Genomic DNA, 19,981 nt, shown 5'->3' with positions numbered 1-19,981 from the left:
GTATAGCAATTTAAGAAAGCGAGATCTGTCGTCGCTCCATTTAAAACCCTCTCATTCACCATGACTATCGTTACACACTTGATTTCTTAATGAGCCACATCAAAAGAGGGTGCGCGCACATTCGCTGCACTCGTGCACTGATTTCACGGGCCACCTGTCGCGTTTATTCTCAACTTCCCTCCCCATTACTTTTACCTTATTGGACACGCAGGGTGTAAGGAATTTATTTTCCAAGTGATCTCTCTCCCTCTCTCTCTTTTCATTACACTCTTCCACTATTTTTAAATTTTCTCATTTTTCTTGTATAAAAACAATCGTGATATTTCTACAATAATTTTATTAATTTGTGCCGTATAGTGTAACAAAGGGTTGAATACTTTTTCCATAATTGTCAAATAACCTAATGACAATATGACTTAATTCGTCACAAATATAATTTGAACTAATCTAAATTTGAATTTGTACGAATTGTATATTGGCCGAAATTTAATAATCCCGAATAAGAATTTAATCGTATTTTTAAAGCAACAATTGTGAATTTAGCCTAACTTTCAGTTATCCTAATTTTTATTTCCTGTACAAGTTTCTCAACCCTGTCAGTTGTCATGGTAACGTACAAGAGTAAAAGAGAAAGACAAATTCACTATCTCTTTTATTTTTGTACGTTAAGGCGCTTATACACCTCACACATTCTGAGTATCCTCGGAATTTGTCAGAAGTTTCACTAACTTTGATTGGCTTTGCTCATAGAGAATTTCGAAATTTTCCTATCTTTTCGAAATTCTCCATGAGCAAGGCCAATCAAAATTAGTATAACTTTTGACAAATTCCGAGTATAATTAGAATTTGTGAGGTGTACAAGCGCCTTTACCATGACAACCGACAGGGTTGGGGAACTTTTACAGGAAATAAAAATTAGGATAAAGTTTGGTTTCCATTGTCCCCACTGGCCATTTGTCATAATTCTAGTCAACTACTGCACTCTGCCCTAGTGAAAATTTAGTAACTTTATTGTTAAAATTAGAAGTTACTATAAAGTCATTAAATTTTCACTAGAGCAGGGTGCGGTAGTTGACAAAAATTATGACAAAAATGACGAGTGAAGACAATGGAAAGCAACCTATTCAACCATGACAATAACCGGCAGGGCTGGGAAATTGGATACAAAAAAAATAGAATATTTTCCACTTATGAAACATTCATATAATATTGAAAGTTACAGGCTAAATTCACAATTATGTTCCTTTAAAAATTCGATTAAATTTAAATTTGTGACTATTAAATTTTTGTCAATATAAAATTTATATAAATTCTTTAGACAATTTCATATACAGTAGAGACTCCCTTATCCGGACCCCTATTATCCGGATATTCCATTATCCGGACAAATTTAAAATTAATTTTTTTTTTTTTTTTTTTAAATATTGGGAACGGTGGTCTAGTAACAATCTAGTAACTTTGACCCATTTTCTCCCTCCATTTTGTTTTTTCTACTCTTTCTAACCTATTAATTGAAGAGAGACAAAGAAAGAAAATGGAGGGAGAGAATGGGTCCCCACCAGATGGCGTATTGCAGTTTAGCCGATCCCAATAAAGTTTATAGAGTTTCAAGCCGAAGAGAAGAAATTGCTTACGTCAAACGACAATTACCAAATATTTTAATAAAAATTAAATACCATATAAGGCAATTCAAAAACGTGAATTTTTACACGAAACGTTGCGTTTTAAAGTGTTTTAATTATTTTAAGAAAATGTTTATTCAAATATTTTGAAATATTTCTAACTAAACATTTATTAATGTTGACTTTAAAAGTTTTAGTTGTTTTCAGTCTTATTTTAATACATATGCGAATAAATATATGAAATTACGAATCAAAAATTTGTTTAATTCGTACTTTACTCGATTATCCGGATTTTCGATTATCCGGACAAGCGCCTGCATCCATTAGTCTGGATAATGGAGTCTCTACTGTACAAGAAAATGAAATTAAACGTTAAATTTTATATTTTTGTTTTATGATGAAAAAAATTAAGAATATTATATATACACAATATTGCGCATATCATATCGAAGATAAATTTCCATATATATTGCAATATTCGTGAGACAACTTTTCAAGAGTGTTGAAAGGTTCATAAATACTATAAAGAACACAAATGTTATTTGAAAGTTAATAGAAGTCAAGCCTTTTCTTTTTCATAGTTGTTAAGGTCGATACTTTTCTTAAAGGGAGACATTGTTATGAGCTACACTACACTGCAGGGTGCCCCTGTAGAGATACATATATGCGGTTACCATCACAAGGGCTGACAAAAGCTGACCAGTGGCAAAGGCATTCAAATGGTAATTCGCTCACACGTCTATTATATATATATATATATATATAGGAGAATAAGAGAGAGAAAAAAAAGTCCAAGCGATTGCACCCCTGCATTTTCACGGGAGAATCAAACCAAATATTGGCAATATCAAACCCGTCATTGTCCCCAGGACCTGCCTCATCCTCTTTCTTTTGGATGCTACTGTTATAGTGGGAACTTTGTCCATTTGAATGCGCGACCCCAATTCCAATACCGACACCATCTAAGGATATATTTATATATATACATATAACGAAGGATTAGGGTTGAAAATAGAAGAAAGAGCAGAAGTTTACCTTCTCGAGTGTAATAGGTTTCAATACTTTCCAACTATTTTCATATTTCCACTCGAATATATACTGAAAAGCTCATTTTTTTCACCCCTCAAAAAAAAAGTTATGTTTATATATAAATATTACAACGATCAAGGGTAAATATTGAAAATAGTTATTGCAAAGAATAAAATACCGTGACGTAATAAAAAAAAAATTCTATTTTTCTAAAGAAATTTATTCTTTTGTAAGAATATAATATATATAGGGTAAGTCCGGGGGAGTTGGCCATGCGGGAGAGATGGCCAATTCAAATATATTTTATAGAATTTGCTGCTAGGTATCGCTTATTAAAGATTAGTTCGCTTTATTTTATGGCAAAACACAATTAAAAGAAAAAACTTTACGAAAAATATTGAAGAAGTAAGTAAAAAAATTGATTTGTTATTTTGACTAGTTCTGAAAAAAAGTGATGTGTTTACTTTTCTCACTGGTGTTATGTTATTTTATAGAATAATTTAAAATTTTATTTTTTTCTGTAAAGTACATGACCCAAGCTTTGTCATAAATATATATTTATTCAAAAATTTTATTTATTTATTTATATTTTAGTTGTGTCAATTTGTCTCCAGACATTAGGAGAGATGGCCATGTTTTTTCGAGGTGAGATGGCCATACTGTTTAAGTTATTGGCACCCTTGAGATTCGTGTGTTCGCTAAAAAAAAACATTAATTCTGTGGCAAATGACATTTTTTATGATATATATTACAACAAGACACTCCAACAAAGATTTTCAAATTTAACCCTCGGAACACATACTGGGTCACACAGACCCTGTCATTAATTTCAATGAAGTGTAATTTGAAAAGTCGGCAATACAACACGAACCTAAGGCCATATAGTGGTAACTAACTAATAAGGAATAATAAGTAACATGATAATCCAAAGAAAATAATAAAATACTAGTAAATATGTTATTAAAAAAGTATAGTTTTAAAAAGTTGTGTCGAAAATCACATTTTTATCGTCTTAAAAGTAACCTTCGTTAAACTACAAAATAAATACCTTTTTTAAAAAATAAAATAAGGTGGTATTTTTTCCCTTATTCTAACACACTTCGAGAATATAAGTCCCAATTTTTAGCTTAAAATATTAAAAATTACAAAAGTTACATTTTTTTTTTAAATTCAATTTTTTCTTTTTAATTAGTTAACTTCACGAATTTTTTTTCAATATGCAAATAATTTAATAATATTTCTAAACTGCATATTCTTATTTTACAAGGTTCAATGAATAAAAAAATATTTTTTTTGTGTTGATCAGTCCAATAGTTCAAAAATGGGGGAGTTTTGTAAAGTAAACAGAGGGTCACAGCGACCCAGACTGTGCTACTTGTTCGAAAAAATTATTAATTTCTAATTGAAAGAAAAACGTCTTTTAAAATATTATTTATACTTTGGCCGAAGATGAGCTAAAGAGATCAATTTCATTAGTAATCAAAAAAATAGAATTAACGGTTTGTGTTAGATTGAACACGGGAGCATGATACCCTATAGGAGCCTTCAGGGAGTTTATTCGTAAAAGGTTGAAAGTTTCTAGAATTTAGTCGTGGTACTCTGAAATTAAGTTGTTGAAAAAACATTCCTGCGTAGAAATGGAACCATGGGTAAAATCATAAAAACCATAAGCGAAATCGATTGCCAAGGTAAATACGATTAGACCCATGGTTTAAACCTTGGCAAAAATCTTAAAAATCATTGCTCATGTCCGTTTCCCATGGTACAATTTTCCATGGGAAATTTTTTTTTTTTTAATTTTACGGATTTTTAACCATTGCTGAAATCTTGGAAACCTTGGAAAATTTTTTTTAATTTTACTCATTTTGGACCATTGCTAAAATCTTGTGAACCATGGGAAAATTATTTTTCTTAATTTACGGTTTTTTGACCATTGCTAAAATCATTCGAACCATGGGAATTTTTTTTTTTAATTTGCGGTTTTTAAACCATTGCTAAAATCTTGAAAACCATGGGAAAAAGTTTTATAATTTTTTTTATTTTAAAACATTGCTAAAATCTTGCGAACCATATAGGAAATTTTTTTTCTATTTTACGGATTTTGGAGCATGGTTAAAAACTTGCAAAGCATTGGGAATTTTTTAAAATTAATTTTTCATATTTCGCATGATTTTTGCAATGGTCAAAAATCTATAAATTAAACAAAATAATTTTCCCATGGTTCGCAAGTTTTTAGCCATGGTCCAAAATCCGTAAAATTAAAAAATATTTTCCCATGGTTTGCAAGTTTTTAGCCATGGTCCAAAATCCGTAAAATAAAAAAAAATTTTCCCATGGTTTCCAAGATTTTATCAATGGCTCAAAATTAGTAAAATTAAAAAATTAATTTTCCCATGGTTTCCAAGATTTTAGCAATAGTTAAAAATCCGTAAAATTAAAAAAAAAATTCCTATGGGAAATTGTACCATGGGAAACGGACATAAGCAATGGTTTTTGAGACTTTTGCCAAGGTTTAAACCATGGGTCTAATCGTTATTTCCTTGGCAATCGATTTTGCCCATGGTTTTTATGATTTTACCCATAGTTTCATTTCCACGCGGGTTAAAATTTAAAATTTTCAATTTTATTGTAAATAACTTTTTATTTCCATCCAATTATTTCCATTTCCAATTATTTGAAGAATAAATTTTTAAAAGAAATTTTTCTATTAAAAATTTATTCTTCAAATAATTTTTAAAGTTTTTTAAAATTTTAATTTAAATTGTATTGATTAAAATAATTTTTATTTTCAATACTATAAAATTAAATACAATTTTAAATTATTTTAATTTTATTAAAAGCAGTGAAAAAATTAAATTGAATTGAATAAATAATAATTAAAAATTTATAAAAAGATATTTTAATACAGGAGACCACGTATAGTTGGATGTAATTATGAAAATAATTTTATTTTATTATATTTATTATATTATATTTAAGTTTATTTAGTTTATTTAGTTTTATTATATTTAAAAATAATTTGTATCTATAATAATAATAATAATAATAATAATATTCAATAATAATAATAATAATTTAAATATAATAATTGTTAATTTCAAAGAGTAAAAAAGTAATTTTCGATTTTTTATTTTTACAATATCTGATTTCATATTCAGATTTGCAATTATTAATTTTAAAATTCTGATAAAATTCTTAAATTAAAATTCTTAAAATTTCTTGTTAAAAGCATACTTAATTGGTCACAAAATTTTAAATAAAGAACGTTTAGTAAAGAATTATCAAAAAATAAAAAATGTTAAATTTTTTAAATTTTTTGAAAGTGTCATATTTTTGTTTAAATTAATATTTTTCATTGGTGTGCAGCTAAGATTGCGTTTAATACCCAACAGACTAAAAACATTATTGTTTTACTTATAAAAAGTTGAACATAACGAATTCTTATATTACAATGTTATTAAAAAAATTGGAAATTCAAAAATTTGATTTAGACTTTTAAATTCAGACTATTTACTTAATTTAATAAAAAAATTGATTGTATTTATGTGAAAAAAATAGGTACAAATAGTTTCAAATCAATCTGACAAAAAATAAAAAATTTGCATTTTTTTGATTTTTTAAAATTTTTTGAAAAAATGTCATAACTTTCGTTCATGTTAATATTTTTTAATCAAATATGGCTAAGATTTTAAGTTACGTTAAGACTGAATACACTGCCAAGTTTCACCTCAATCGGTTGAGCCGTTTTAAAGTTGTGCCGGTACAAAATATTGACGACAGACAGACAGACAGATAGACAGACAGACAGACAGAATTTTTATTTATGGCATATTTGTTATCTTTACTACTTAAAATGATAAACTATGCAAGAAAAAATTAATTTGGAGCAATGTACAGACAAAAGTCTGATTTTATTAATATAGATAACTTTTTATTTCCATCATTTATATGGGGGATTTCACGTGAAGTGATCAAAGAGGAAAAAATGGTTTTTTTCTTGTAATCATTTTTATTTTCTCTTAAATATTAAAATAATTTTTTTTTATTAATATCAGTTTTAAAAACTTTTTTTAATGCTCTTTTGATTGGCAATATGTATTTTTGAAAAAAATAAATTTTTGACCAAAAAAGAAAAAAATGAAACTCAAAAATAAATTTTACTATTTCGGGGTAAAAGGTACGATATTTTCAAATCAAAAGCTGAGGTTTTTTTCCTAAAAAAATGGAACAAGTATGTTTAACTATTGAAAAATAGTAAAAAATTATCAAAAGGAGGCAAGAAAAAAGTTAAATATCAATATTCCAACATTCTTGTCTCACTTTCTTAATTACATAATAAACCTTAGCTTTCGATAATAAAAAAAATCGTACTTACACCCCGAAAAATTTTAATTTATTTTTGAGTTTCATTTTTATTGATCAAAAATTTTTTCTTTTTTTAAAATGCATATTGCTAATTGAAAGAGCATCAAAAAAGCTTTCAAAACTGATATTAATAAATAATTTTATTTTGATATTTATGAAAAATAAAATTATTAAAATAAACGGTGTACCGTAAACCCCTAAAACTATCACCCACTCCCCCACGGAAAATATTAGACTAAATAAATAAATATTTTTACCAAAAATTAACATCTATGAGTGCTACAAATGCCCTGAGTTTAAATGTGATCAGAGAAGAATTATTTTTTTAATAAATATAAATTTTAGGAAAATATTCATTTTTTTTTAATTTTCGAGTAGTTAAATATAACTTTGAAAACAATCAACAAAAATGTAAAAATATATATCTAAAAAAAGGCATATGTTACTATCTATTATTTTTAGTATCAAAAATTTTATTATTTACTACTTCATGTCTGTCGATAACTGTCAAGGTAATTCAGTAAAACTGAAAAATTTTATATATAATATACATAAAAAAAAGCTCTATTTTATTTATTTGAGGTATTTTTCATACGCAAACCTGCAAGACGCCAAGTTATTTTATGGCTAAACCAAAAAAAAAAAAGTTAAATAACCCGACAAGTAAATTTTATAATTCTAATTAGAAAAAACTATAACCAGCTCAGGAATTATATTGTTACGTTTTATAGCAACAATAGACCGCAGAGAGTGAGAGGGGGGGATAAGGGTAAACACCATTAATAATACAAAATTTATAAGAATAACACTATTTATTAATATTCACTTCAAATTTTAGAAAAAGTTAAATAATGTCAGAAGGCTGAAAGACAAGATTTATATTTTATTTATTCAAGTATACTCCTAATTAATTTATTGAGACTCACCGTCCATTTGACGATGACGCATCGTCTAATTTTTATAATTTTCAATTTTAATTATTTTACACAAAAAAGAATAGAACACAACTTGACTCAACGAACACCAGGATGAGAATCAGAGTAAAATGTCTGACGATATAGTCAAACTTGAAAGCGTCGCTAAACAGCGGCCTCTCTTCTCGGTGTCATCCCTAGAAAAAAATTACACGTGTAGATTTGGCTACATGTAATTACAAGTGTAATTTGTACTTTAAATTTGAATGTTAATTTTCAGAAAATTACACGTGTAATTACACGTGTAATTTATACTTTGAGGCTGCGTCTAGGCTGCGTCTACAATAGATTAAAAAATGTGTAACGATCGTGTAGTGTATAGTGTAGTGTAAAGTCGTGTTTCTTGTATTTAGAATATTAAAATTAATTGCGGTTAATAAACAAAAACATAACCTCAAATTCAGATTTTTAATATTAAAAATTAAAATTAATGACTAAATTAATTAAATTAATATTAAAAATCTGGATTTGAGGTTATGTTTTTGTTTATTAACAACAGTTAATTTGCAATATTCTAAGTCATACAAGATACACTACACTTTACACTACACGATCGTTACAAATTTTTTAATCTATTGTAGATGCAGCCTGAAACATTTTTGAAATTTCATGATTTTTGGTACACGTGTAAAAGTTAAAAAAATATTCGAGAAGTATCAAAGTAAAAATTACACGTGTAGAAATTTATATAATATTTTCGAAAGGTCAAAGTATAAATTACACGTAATTATACGTGTAAAAGTTTAAAAAATATTCGAGAAATATCAAAGTATAAATTACACGTGTAATTATAGGTGGAATATTCTGAAAAATAAGCTACAAATTTAAAGTATAAATTACACGTGTAATTTTCTAAAATAAAAAATAACTTTCAAATTTAAAGTACAAATTACACGTGTAATTACATGTAGCGAAATCTACACGTGTAATTTTTTTCTAGGGATTGAGTTTATTTAATATTAATTAATATAATATCTGCGACCAATATAATCGATACGCAGTCGTCGGTAACGAAGATCCCTACACTATCGTCAACAATACAGCAATTTCGTCTTTCTGGTGTTCTTGAATATATTAAATATATTTTAAATATATTTTTAAAATATATTTTAATATATTTTAATTAATTTTAGTAAAATTTAAAAAAAACGAATTTTTAAAGAATTGTAATTCAACATTTTGAAAATAATTAAATTTTACAAATTGTCACAAATAAATATATTACAAGCATTTTTTTCTGTCTATTTAGTCAATTTTATTTCGAATCGAAATATTAACTTTTAAAAAAATTTATTTCAACTTTAAAAACCATTTTGTAAAGGCCACAATCTTTTACAAAAAATAAAATATTTAAAAATTAATTTTTCATTAATTAATACATTTTTAATTATAATAAATAATTTTTGAATAATAATTTTGATTTAAATGTTTAAAAAATAGAATTTTTGTGTTCACTTTCATTTCTTATTTTAATATATTGAAATTATTTTCTTAATTATTTTTAAAACGTTTTTTCTCGTCTGTTAACAATACTAATATAATTGTTTATTAATAAATAAAAAAATTTTAAATTAATTTTCGCAAATTTGTGAATTTTTAATTAATAGATAATATTTAAAAAAATAATTAATTTTATTATAACCTTTTCACATGACCTGCAGTCATGGTTTTACAGCATTATTTCGATACACTTTTAATTTTTATATTCACCTGCAATGTGAATATTCAGAATATTCAAATATCTCCGTGAAAAAGCGTATTCAAATAGGCCCGCCCTTTTAGGTCGATAAGTAGGATTAATTGTCTATCAGCAAGTTGTAGAGCCTGTGGAAGATTTTTTTTTTCTGCCAGATATCTGTAGTGCAGTGGTTAGGGTCTTTAGCTAGCGCGCGGCGAACGTAGGTTCAATCCCCAGCACCCCAAAATTTGTTTTCAAAAGTTCTTGCTCAATCAAGTATGCAGTGCTTGATTCAATGGGAAACAAAGCATTAAAGCAGAGCAACAATGTTTGTATATTATTTATTTTATTTTTATTCCCGGATAGTAAATTTTTTTTATTGATAATAATAATAAAGATCTATCTATCTATTTATTATTATTATTATTATTAATATTATTTTTGTATTTTTTACAGATATTTCCGTCCAACTTTTCCTGAAAATTTCATTTCAATTTTTGCGACAAACATTTCCTGAAAATTTCATTTAAATCTTTACTCAATTTTCGCGACGAACATTTCCCGAAAATTTCATTGAAACTTTTACTCAATTTTTGCGACAAACATTTCATAAAAATTTCATTTAAATTTTTACTCAATTTTCGCGACGAACATTTCCTGAAAATTTCATTTAAATTTTTAGGCAACTTTTACGCCAAATATTTATTTTGGTGGGACATTTAAATCTTTATGCAATTTTCATTAAACTTTTCAATTAAATATTCCCAAGATTTCAAGGAAATCTTTACGAAATTTTTAGTAAAGATTGGCTGCTGTGGGGGTACAGTGATATCCTCAACGTCTTTATGACCCAGCGAGAATCCTCAATGCCTCGCGAGAGTTTTCATAACAGAACGAAAGGACAAATCAGAATTGATTTTATTTATCGACTATTAATCTGACGACTTTGGCAAGTTTGTTTGTTAATACGTGATATTATTATTTAAACAAAATGAAGTGAGTATCAAAAGAAAACAAGTTTCATAATTTATAACATTTTACAGCCGCATTATTGCTGGATTCCTATATTTCAAATTAAAGTATTCTAAAAAATAAGTTTATATTTTGAGATTTTTTTTACTTTCATATAGAAGCAATTTACCTAATTATCAAGCCAATCTCAGAATTTTTGTTTGGGGGATGCAAATTTTTATTTTTCAAAGAATATGCCTTGTATGTATATAACAATGGAATTTATAAAACATGTTGAACTTTTCAAGTGAAAACCTTAAGTGTTTACAAAAAATCTCGAGGGATGCGGCATGTGAAGTGACATTCGCAATGTATATATATATATATAGTATATATACGTAAAAAGACTCGCATGGGTCTCTGTGACCTGTGATCAATGTTGATTCAGAGTGTGCAACATTACACGTGCCCGATGTAGACGAACGTAAAGCTCCCTCGATCTAAACTTCAGCACGCGTCACGATTACGCGATTACGCGATTACGCGTGTCATCTAGAATCGAGGTTGGGGGCACATATCTTTCCCCCTCCCTCTCTCTCTCTCTCTATCTCTTCCTCTTATGAAACCATTCACGAATGGTACTGTGCACACGAGCAATGACGTGGAAGACCTAAAACTCACCCTTCTGTATCTCCAAACCCCTGTCAAGTAATGCGCCCATCTGCCAATGGGAAAAAAAAATATATATATATATGCTCAACCTTTTCCATCTTTCTGTCATTTCTTTTTTTACACTCAGTTTCTTTTTCTCCTCGTGGACGTTTTATTTTTTGCGCATCAAAATCAAATATTGGGGTGTTTTCCAAAATCGTGGAATAAATTCTGAAACAAATTTAAAAAAAAAATATCTTGAAAGCAACGGAATTATAATATATGTTATATATATTTCGACAAGGAAGATTATAGAGAGCGTAAAATATAAGATTTCTCGTGTGAATTAAAATAGATCTATATATTATAAAGGATAGAGACAAAAACAAAACTATTAACGGAAATAATTTACAGATTAATAATCAATTTTATCTGAATTGAAACATTATTAATTCTAAACTTTTTCTAAAATGCGAAAGAAGATTTGGGGTTATAATTTTAGAGGAATTTTTAATGCAAAAATGATAAAAAATAAAGCAGTAAATAGTAAACATTTGCCCGTACTTGGTCATATGGGAATTTCCCAATATGGTCTTAAATAAAGTATAAAAATTTGTTGTTATTAACAACCCAAGAAGCACGTAATATATCCTCAATATTAAGGTAATATTACACGTGAGATTCGTAATATAACGCTGTAATATTACAGTAATCTTACAGTGATCTTAAAATGTCCGCCTCAAGGTAATATTACCGGGAATATTACTGTAATATTAACGGTAATATTACAGTAATATTACAGACTGATTTGAGTTATTCATAAAGCATAAAAAACGTAAATATATTATAAGTCAATTTGGCTTGTTGGTAAAACTCTGGACACGTGTGCTTTGAGTTCGGGGTTCGATTCCCTGGATGGGTAAATTTTTTTCGTAAAGAAATGTTCCCATAATATTACTGTAATATTCTCTTGTAATATTACCTTAATATTGCGGTATAATATTACTGCAATATTACTCTAATATTACCTTAATATTAGCGCGTAATATTACAGTAACATTACCGGTAATATTACCTTGAGGCGGACATTTTAAGATCACTGTAAGATTACTGTAATATTACAACGTTATATTACGAATCATACATGTAATATTACCTTGATATTGAGGTTATATTACGTGCTTCTTGGGAATTTATCATTTTCGACCTTTTTTAAAAAAAATTAATTTCATTCTACTTGTCTTGAATCATAGTTTTCATGATATTTTTTTTTTGTGCAAAAATATCATTCCCAAATAGCACGTAAGCTTGCAGCAATCTTGCGGCAAGCTTGCCGCGCAAAATGTCTCACCTGACCCAAGCTTGCGCATGGTAAGCTTACCGATAGATTGCAGTGCAAGGTTACTTGAATGCACACGGAGAAAAATGTAAAAACGAATAACGTAACTTTTACTATATACTTTAAAAGTAAAACCTGAATTGTCCGCAGTTTCTGCGGCAATTTTTATTCCAGAAAAAGTAAAATAGAAATAAAATTTAAACAGTATTTACTCCTGAAACAGTAAAAATTATTCCGGAAATAGTAAATTTTACTATTTCTGGAATAAAAATTGCTACAGAATTGCGCAGAAACTGCGGACAGTTCAGGTTTTTTTTTACTTTTAAAGTATAGTAATAGTTACTTTATTCGTTTTTCCATTTTTCTCCGCGCGCATTAATTAAAATAAAAAATAATTTTTAAGATATTTTATCGTCAATTTTTTAAGATTCTCAAAATAATTATCTCAATTTGAGAATTTTGACAGTGATTAAAAATAAATAAAATTGATTGAACACTGAAAAGAAAATAATATTAATTCTGTATAAAAATAAATGATATGTGACTTGTGGTTTATTAACAGTGATTTCTTAAGCTTCGTCGTGGTTAATGGAATAATGTGACAAGATTGATTAATATATTTTAAGTAGAATATATAAATGTGATCACACGGCGTGAAAAGACTTTCGTGATTCATTGTTCTTTTTTAGTCGTGTGTGTGAGGGTGTAAACGTTGCTTTCTCGTATTTAAACGTGTTTTGCTCAGGAGGTGGTCGCCCAGTAGCCAATATCAACGCCCAATATCAAACCCACAGTAATTTATGTCAGCACGAGCATGCATAATGCTGTTTGTATAAAGCGACCAGTTCACGTGGCGGCACGTGTCGTGAGACACAACTATATACCCTTAATTTTACGTTCAAACTTATTCTCAAACGATTAAACTGCATCTAAAACTATATAATATAGATACGCATAAAGTTTATGTATAACCATACCTTATTTGACTGGTAATATGAAAAATAACTAAAATTCACGCGTCAACCTTCCCTTAAATCTTGAATTGTTGAGGTTATGTTCGTATTATATAGTTATATAGCTCTTGAATTTTAATCTATAATTTTGAAATTAAAGAGCCTCGGCAAAAAGTGCCCCTTTTTCGTACCTCGAATTTTGAAACTTTTTTTATGCCAAATGGTTACATATGATGACCCAATAATCCCTGCAAAATTTCAAGATGAGCATGTGCCCCCTTTCCGAAATGCAGGGGGTCAAAGGGGGCCATGTCCAAAATTAGAATATGCAATATAATCGAATAATAATATTAAAAAAAATCAGACCAAATGGTTCCCTAAAGATTTTCGTCTGCTGATTACGAATCTAAAGTCCGTTTTTAAAAAATCAAAATGGCGGATCCAATATGGCGGACGACATTTTTAAAAATCGATCCAATTGACTTGAAAATCGTTACTCGGAGGTTTTTGGGGTCGCTGATTACGAATATGATGTCCGTTTTCACAAATTCAAAATGTCGGATCTAATATGGCGGACGACATTTTTGAAAATCGATCCAATTGACTTGAAACTTGTTACTCGGGGGTTTTGGGGTCGCTGATTACGAATCTAAAGGTGGACAAACATTGAAAAAGCACTAACCATTTTTTATTAGTAAATATATTTTTTTGTGCTTACATTTTTTTTTTTTTTTATTTTTTTGCGAGCTGAATTTAGCCTTAAATCTTGCCTTTATTCGTTATATTAGATCCGACATTTTGAATTTTTAAAAACGGACATCATATTCGTAATCAGCGACCCCAAAAACCCCCGAGTAACGATTTTCAAGTCAATTGGATCGATTTTTAAAAATGTCGTCCGCCATATTGGATCCGCCATTTTGAATTTTTAAAAACGGACATCATATTCGTAATCAGAGACCCCAAAAACCCCCGTGTAACAAGTTTTAAGTCAATTGGATCGATTTTTAAAAATGTCGTCCGCCATATTGGAACCGCCATTTTGATTTTTTAAAAACGGACTTTAGATTCGTAATCAGCAGACGAAAATCTTAAGGGAACCATTTGGTCTGATTTTTTTTAACATTATTATTCGATTATATTGCATATTCTAATTTTGGACATGGCCCCCTTTGACCCCCTGTATTTCGGAAAGGGGGCACATGCTCATCTTGAAATTTTGCAGGGATTATTGGGTCATCATATGTAACCATTTGGCATAAAAAAAGTTTCAAAATTCGAGGTACGAAAAAGGGGCATTTTTTGCATGGGGCTTGCCGAGGCTCTTTACCGATCAAATCATCATTTGTTCGATTTTACACGAATTTTTATTTGATAGAATTCTTGAAATGGCGAATTTCCATTTGTCCGAAATTGCAAATGACCGAACAAATAATAGATTTCGCGGCGAATTTAAAAATTAATCAATCACAATTTTTTCCTGATAATTTCTAATTGGTTAATTTTAAAATTCGCGCCGAAATCTGTTATTTGTTCGGTCATTTGCATAATTTCGGACTAATGAAAACTCGGGTTTTAAGAATTCTACCAAAAAACAATTAGTGTAAATAAAAAAATAAAAATAATAAGTATACATTTAAAAAAAAAAAAAAAATTTAACCTGTCTTAAAATAATTTTTCTTTTAGTTACAAACTTCACTCACAACACTGTCAGAAATGAAATTGAAAACATAAAATTTTTCTATACTATGATAAAAATTAATTTTCATGATGTTATAAATTTTTTTTTTTTTAGTAACATAACAAAAACTAATAAATTTAGATTTTGAGTAAAATTATTTATTTTTTCATTGTGTTTATATTTTGGTGGTTTTAGAAGAAAATGACAAGATGACAACGAAAGTGACGTTGGTTCGTAATCCATATCCAGTGCCTGATATTTCACGTGAAGGAAATTGGATACTGGATGGACCATATTTGGGGCAAAGTGTGTCAACAGACGACAAAACCTGGCAAGAAAAATTACAACCTCATGAACGACTTTTTGCTCATCATACCCTAACCAGTATTAGAAAGGATCATCGCTTATTTAGACCACAGGTTAATTTATTAAATATAAGTGCAACTGTTGCAAAAAATTTAATGTAAAAATAAATTAATTAAACTATCTATATGTTTTAGTGAATTTTTTTCGCCAAATGTGAGGATAATTTTCTTTATTTATTTTTTTTTTTTAAACAGGTACCCACAGACTCTCTTGATTATGCCCTTTCATCAGTTTACAAACATTGTAAAGACACATTTGTTCCAAAAATGTATACTCGAATTCAACCTGAATCTCTTGGAATAGAAACATGGCGTGTTCTTCGTAATGAAATTAAGGTATTTATAATTTTATTACATTTTTCTTTATTTATTACTTATGGAAAATTTCATTTATTATTTTTTTTTACTAATTAATGAATTATAATAATTATTCAATAACTTTTTTATGCTTGGTTTCGCGTGTTTTGTGCTCGGTTGGTTTCCATTGTGCCCACTTGCAAAAATCCCCTTTCGACATTTGTCATAATTCTCAACTACCGCACCCTGCTCTAGTAAAAATTTAGTAACTTTATAGTAACTTTTAATTTTAACAATAAAGCCACTTATTTTTTTACTAGAGCAGGTTGCGGTAGTTGACGTGAATTATGACAAATAGCGAGTGGGGACAATAGGCCTAAGCAGAATGAAATCTCTAATCGTAAATTTTAAGATTTTAGATGAGAGAGAAAAGGATAGAAATATCTTTTGTCCTTTTCTCTCTCATGTAAAAACTTAAGATTTACAATTAGAGATTTCATTCTGCTTAAGCCTAATGCGGAAACCAAGCGTTCATTGTGAATATGAGGCATTCTATTTCAACTCGTTCCACCTTCAAAAGACGATCGCTAGCAGAGCGTTTTTCAAGAGATTTTTATTATATAAAAAAGAAAATAATCTTATAATGTTATACACTATTTTGAAAGAGAATTTAATGATCTTTCGATTGGTCTTAACATTTTTTTAATTTTCTCACAATTTCATACAGAAATCTTGATTTGAAATATAAAACTCATGATATCTCAAAACACCCCCCCTTCAATTTTATTTTAATATATATGAAAATAAAGCTTAGTTTTTCTACTTTCAAACTCCGTTTGGTTTATCATGGACATTTGTGAGAATTTTTGGATAACAGTGATTCAAAATATCTGTTTTTGAAAACTTTGACACGAAGTATGAAGTTGAATCCTAACCCGCATTCAACCTACGTCACACACGAATTTCATTGTTTTGAAAAAAATCACAACCTGTACAATAATTTATTTGAAATATTTATTTATTTATACAATAATTATCTTTAAATAAATAATTTGAATAAATGTGTTCTAAATATTTTAAATTTAATCTTCTAATAGCTTTTATCTTTCATTAGCATAATTTTTATTATTTATAAGAGACAAATAAAAAGTAATATTAGTACGCAATATTGCGAATTTTTGCACCGTGATAATAATTGTTGCTATATGAGAACAATTTTCCTAATTTTTTGTACTTCTGAGATTTTTAAGCAAGAGTTCTTAAAAAAAGATTTAATGAATCTAAAACAATTTCAGGAACACAAAAATATCACACCTTCATTCCTGTTTCTGAAACACAAATGCTTTTAAAGAAATATTCTTCGTCCGAGGAAAGTAAATTTTTCAAAACTAAATAAAGAAAAAAATTTGTTATTTAAAAATTAGTATTTTTTCAAGGACTGTAATTCTTCTGTGTTTAATTTTTGCTGAAATAAAAAATGTTTCGTTTAACCTACAAAAAAATATCTTTTTTTTCATAAAATAAAAGTATTTATTTAAAATTTTCCTCCAATAATAATTGCATTTAATATTAAAAAATTAATTTGGTGAGTAATTTTAAATTTAAACTTAAAAATCACTTAAAAGCATTTTATTAAAATAAATACGATATTATTAATCTCCTTACAGAAAATTTTTATATTATTATAGGTTGCGATTTTTTTTCAAAACAATGAAATTCGTGTGTGACGTAGGTTGAATGCGGGTTAGGATTCAACTTCATACTTGGTGTCAAAGTTTTCAAAAACACATATTTTCAATCACTGTTATCCAAAAATCCTCACAAATGTCCATGATAAACCAAACGGAATTTGAAACTAGAAAAACTAAGCTTTATTTTCATATATATTAAAATAAAATTGAAGGGGGGGTGTTTTGAGATATCATGAGTTTTATATTTCAAATCAAGATTTCTGTATGAAATTGTGAGAAAATTAAAAAAATGTTAAGACCAATCGAAAGATTATTAAATTCTCTTTCGAAATAGTGTATAACATTATAAGATTATTTTCTTTTTTATATAATAAAAATCTCTTGAAAAACGCTCTGCTAGCGATCGTCTTTTGAAGGTGGAACGAGTTGAAATAGAATGCCTCATATATGAAATGGCATTTTGACTTTTAACTGAGTGTACTATGGTAACAGCGCTACAACGTGCAAATTTGTAACCAATAAACGTCTTCTATTCAATGCATAGTGGATGATTGTATATAAATTACAAATTTCCACGTTAAAAAATATGTAAAAATCATTAGTTTTCATAGAATTTCTTTTTAAACGAATTTTTACTCAACAAAATTTTTAGATATATCGAATTTTTATTTTACAGAATTTCTCTTTACACATTTTTCATTAAAAAAAAATTCTAATTTAATCAAATATTAATTTAATAGAAATTTTATTCAACAGAATTTTATGTGATTCGAATATTTAAATGCCAGAATTATCTATTCACCGAAACATAATCTAAATTAGAGTTATTAAATCTTGGGTTTTTTAATTTATTGATAAGGATATATTCACTTGCCCTTTAATAGAATATAAATTTCGAGGTTATAATCGTTTTTTGAAAATGTACGGTCACAAAACAGCTATCTAAGTAGGGTATCGTCATGGTAACGTATAAGAGTGAGAAAAATAAAAAATGTTCTTATTTCTCTCACTCTCATATACATTATCATGACGTCCCTACTTAGATAGTTAAGGTTAGTTTCCATTTTCCCCACACGCCAAAATCCCAACTAGACATTTATCATAATTCTTGTCAACTATCGCACCATGCTCTAGTGAAAATTTATTAACTTTTAATTTTAACAATAAAGTTAATAAACTTTTACTAGATCAGGGTGCGGTAGTTGACGAGAATTATAACAAATGACGAGTGAGGATTTTGTCGAGTGGGGACAATATGGAAACCAACCCTAAGCTGTTGCTAAATAAATAAAGTTAAATAAGTTTAAATAAAGTTTAAGGTTGTAATATAGGTTTAATTCTTAGGCCAAATCAGAGCAAAATTATAAAGTTAGATGATCGAATATTTGAGATTATGTTCTCCCTTTGATTTTAATTTTCAAGGTTATATTTAACATATTTTCTGCGAAAACGTAGTTGGTATATAAAAAGTCATATGTATATTATTTTAGACGTTCATAAAGCCACCTCCACCATTGGGACATCCATTGAAAAAGGTAAATGGTCAGGAGGAAATAAAGCACCATAAGAAAGTTAAAAATATTCACACAGGAGAAGAATCTAAACTACAAGAAACTGAGAGCTTAATAAGGGACAAAGTACGCAGAATTCATCCTAGTAGTTTGAAATTAGCCATTGATGGTCCTCATATGGATCAAACCAATGCTGGCTATAGTCGAAAAATTGATGGAACTTATTACAATATTTAACAGTTTTTTTTTTGGTTTTTAATATTTAAAAAAGTATTGAAAAAGATTTATTGAGATTCCTTTATCCTTTAATTAGGAAATAATAAAAATCGGGATATAAACTGCAATATTGAAAAATTATTAGTGACTACATATATGTACATGTTATAAATTAAATGTTATAAAGGCAGTTAAAAATAAATAAAAATAATTTATTTTCAATGTATCGAAAGACATCCTCTCCAAATCGGTTCAACGCCATTGACTCTACTCGCCAATTGTCATAATTTTCGTCAACTACCGCACCCTGCTCTAGTAAAAATTTAGTGACTTTATAGTAACTTTTAATTTTTCAAATTTAATAAATTTTTACTAGAGCAGGGTGCGATAGTTGACGAGAATTATGACAATAATGTTGAGTGGGGATTTTGGCGAATGGGGACAATGGAAACCAACCGTTTCATTAGATCAGGGTGCGGTAGTTGGCCAAGAAATTATGCGACAAATGGCGAATGATACCTTTGTCCAGTGGGGAAATTGTCATCATTCCGTTGCGATTTAACTATTGTGGAAGTAGCCTATAAATCAAACATTATAATTTTCATTCAAACAAATAATATTTTTAAATGAAACTGATATAGATATTTTCCATATATTA

The 19,981-nt window shown here is 28.1% G+C and overlaps 1 protein-coding gene across 3 annotated transcripts in view; it reads left to right on the top strand.

Annotated features, from left to right (window-relative positions):
- The window catches only part of LOC127281542 (cilia- and flagella-associated protein 276), a 48,098-nt gene extending 28,478 nt beyond the window's left edge, over positions 1–19,620 (top strand). The window contains exons 1-4 of one of the 3 annotated variants that reach the window (XM_051305267.1): positions 7,436–7,785; positions 15,439–15,662; positions 15,804–15,944; positions 19,087–19,619. In XM_051305267.1, coding sequence (XP_051161224.1) covers positions 15,453–15,662; positions 15,804–15,944; positions 19,087–19,344 — 609 coding nt within the window. In that variant the 5' untranslated portion in view covers positions 7,436–7,785; positions 15,439–15,452 and the 3' untranslated portion in view covers positions 19,345–19,619. Of the gene's footprint in view, positions 1–7,435; positions 7,786–15,438; positions 15,663–15,803; positions 15,945–19,086 lie in introns of those variants that run through there. The other 2 variants (XM_051305269.1, XM_051305268.1) reach the window with 2 other exon arrangements.
- The last annotated feature ends 361 nt before the right edge of the window (positions 19,621–19,981 follow it).

This window comes from Leptopilina boulardi, unplaced genomic scaffold (genome assembly GCF_019393585.1).
Source record: "Leptopilina boulardi isolate dan_hultmark-lab unplaced genomic scaffold, ZJU_Lbou_2.1 LbouV2_273, whole genome shotgun sequence".
NCBI lineage: Eukaryota > Metazoa > Arthropoda > Insecta > Hymenoptera > Figitidae > Leptopilina > Leptopilina boulardi.
The sequence above is the reverse complement of the archived record's forward strand: the minus strand, read 5'-3'. Positions and strand labels throughout refer to the sequence as shown.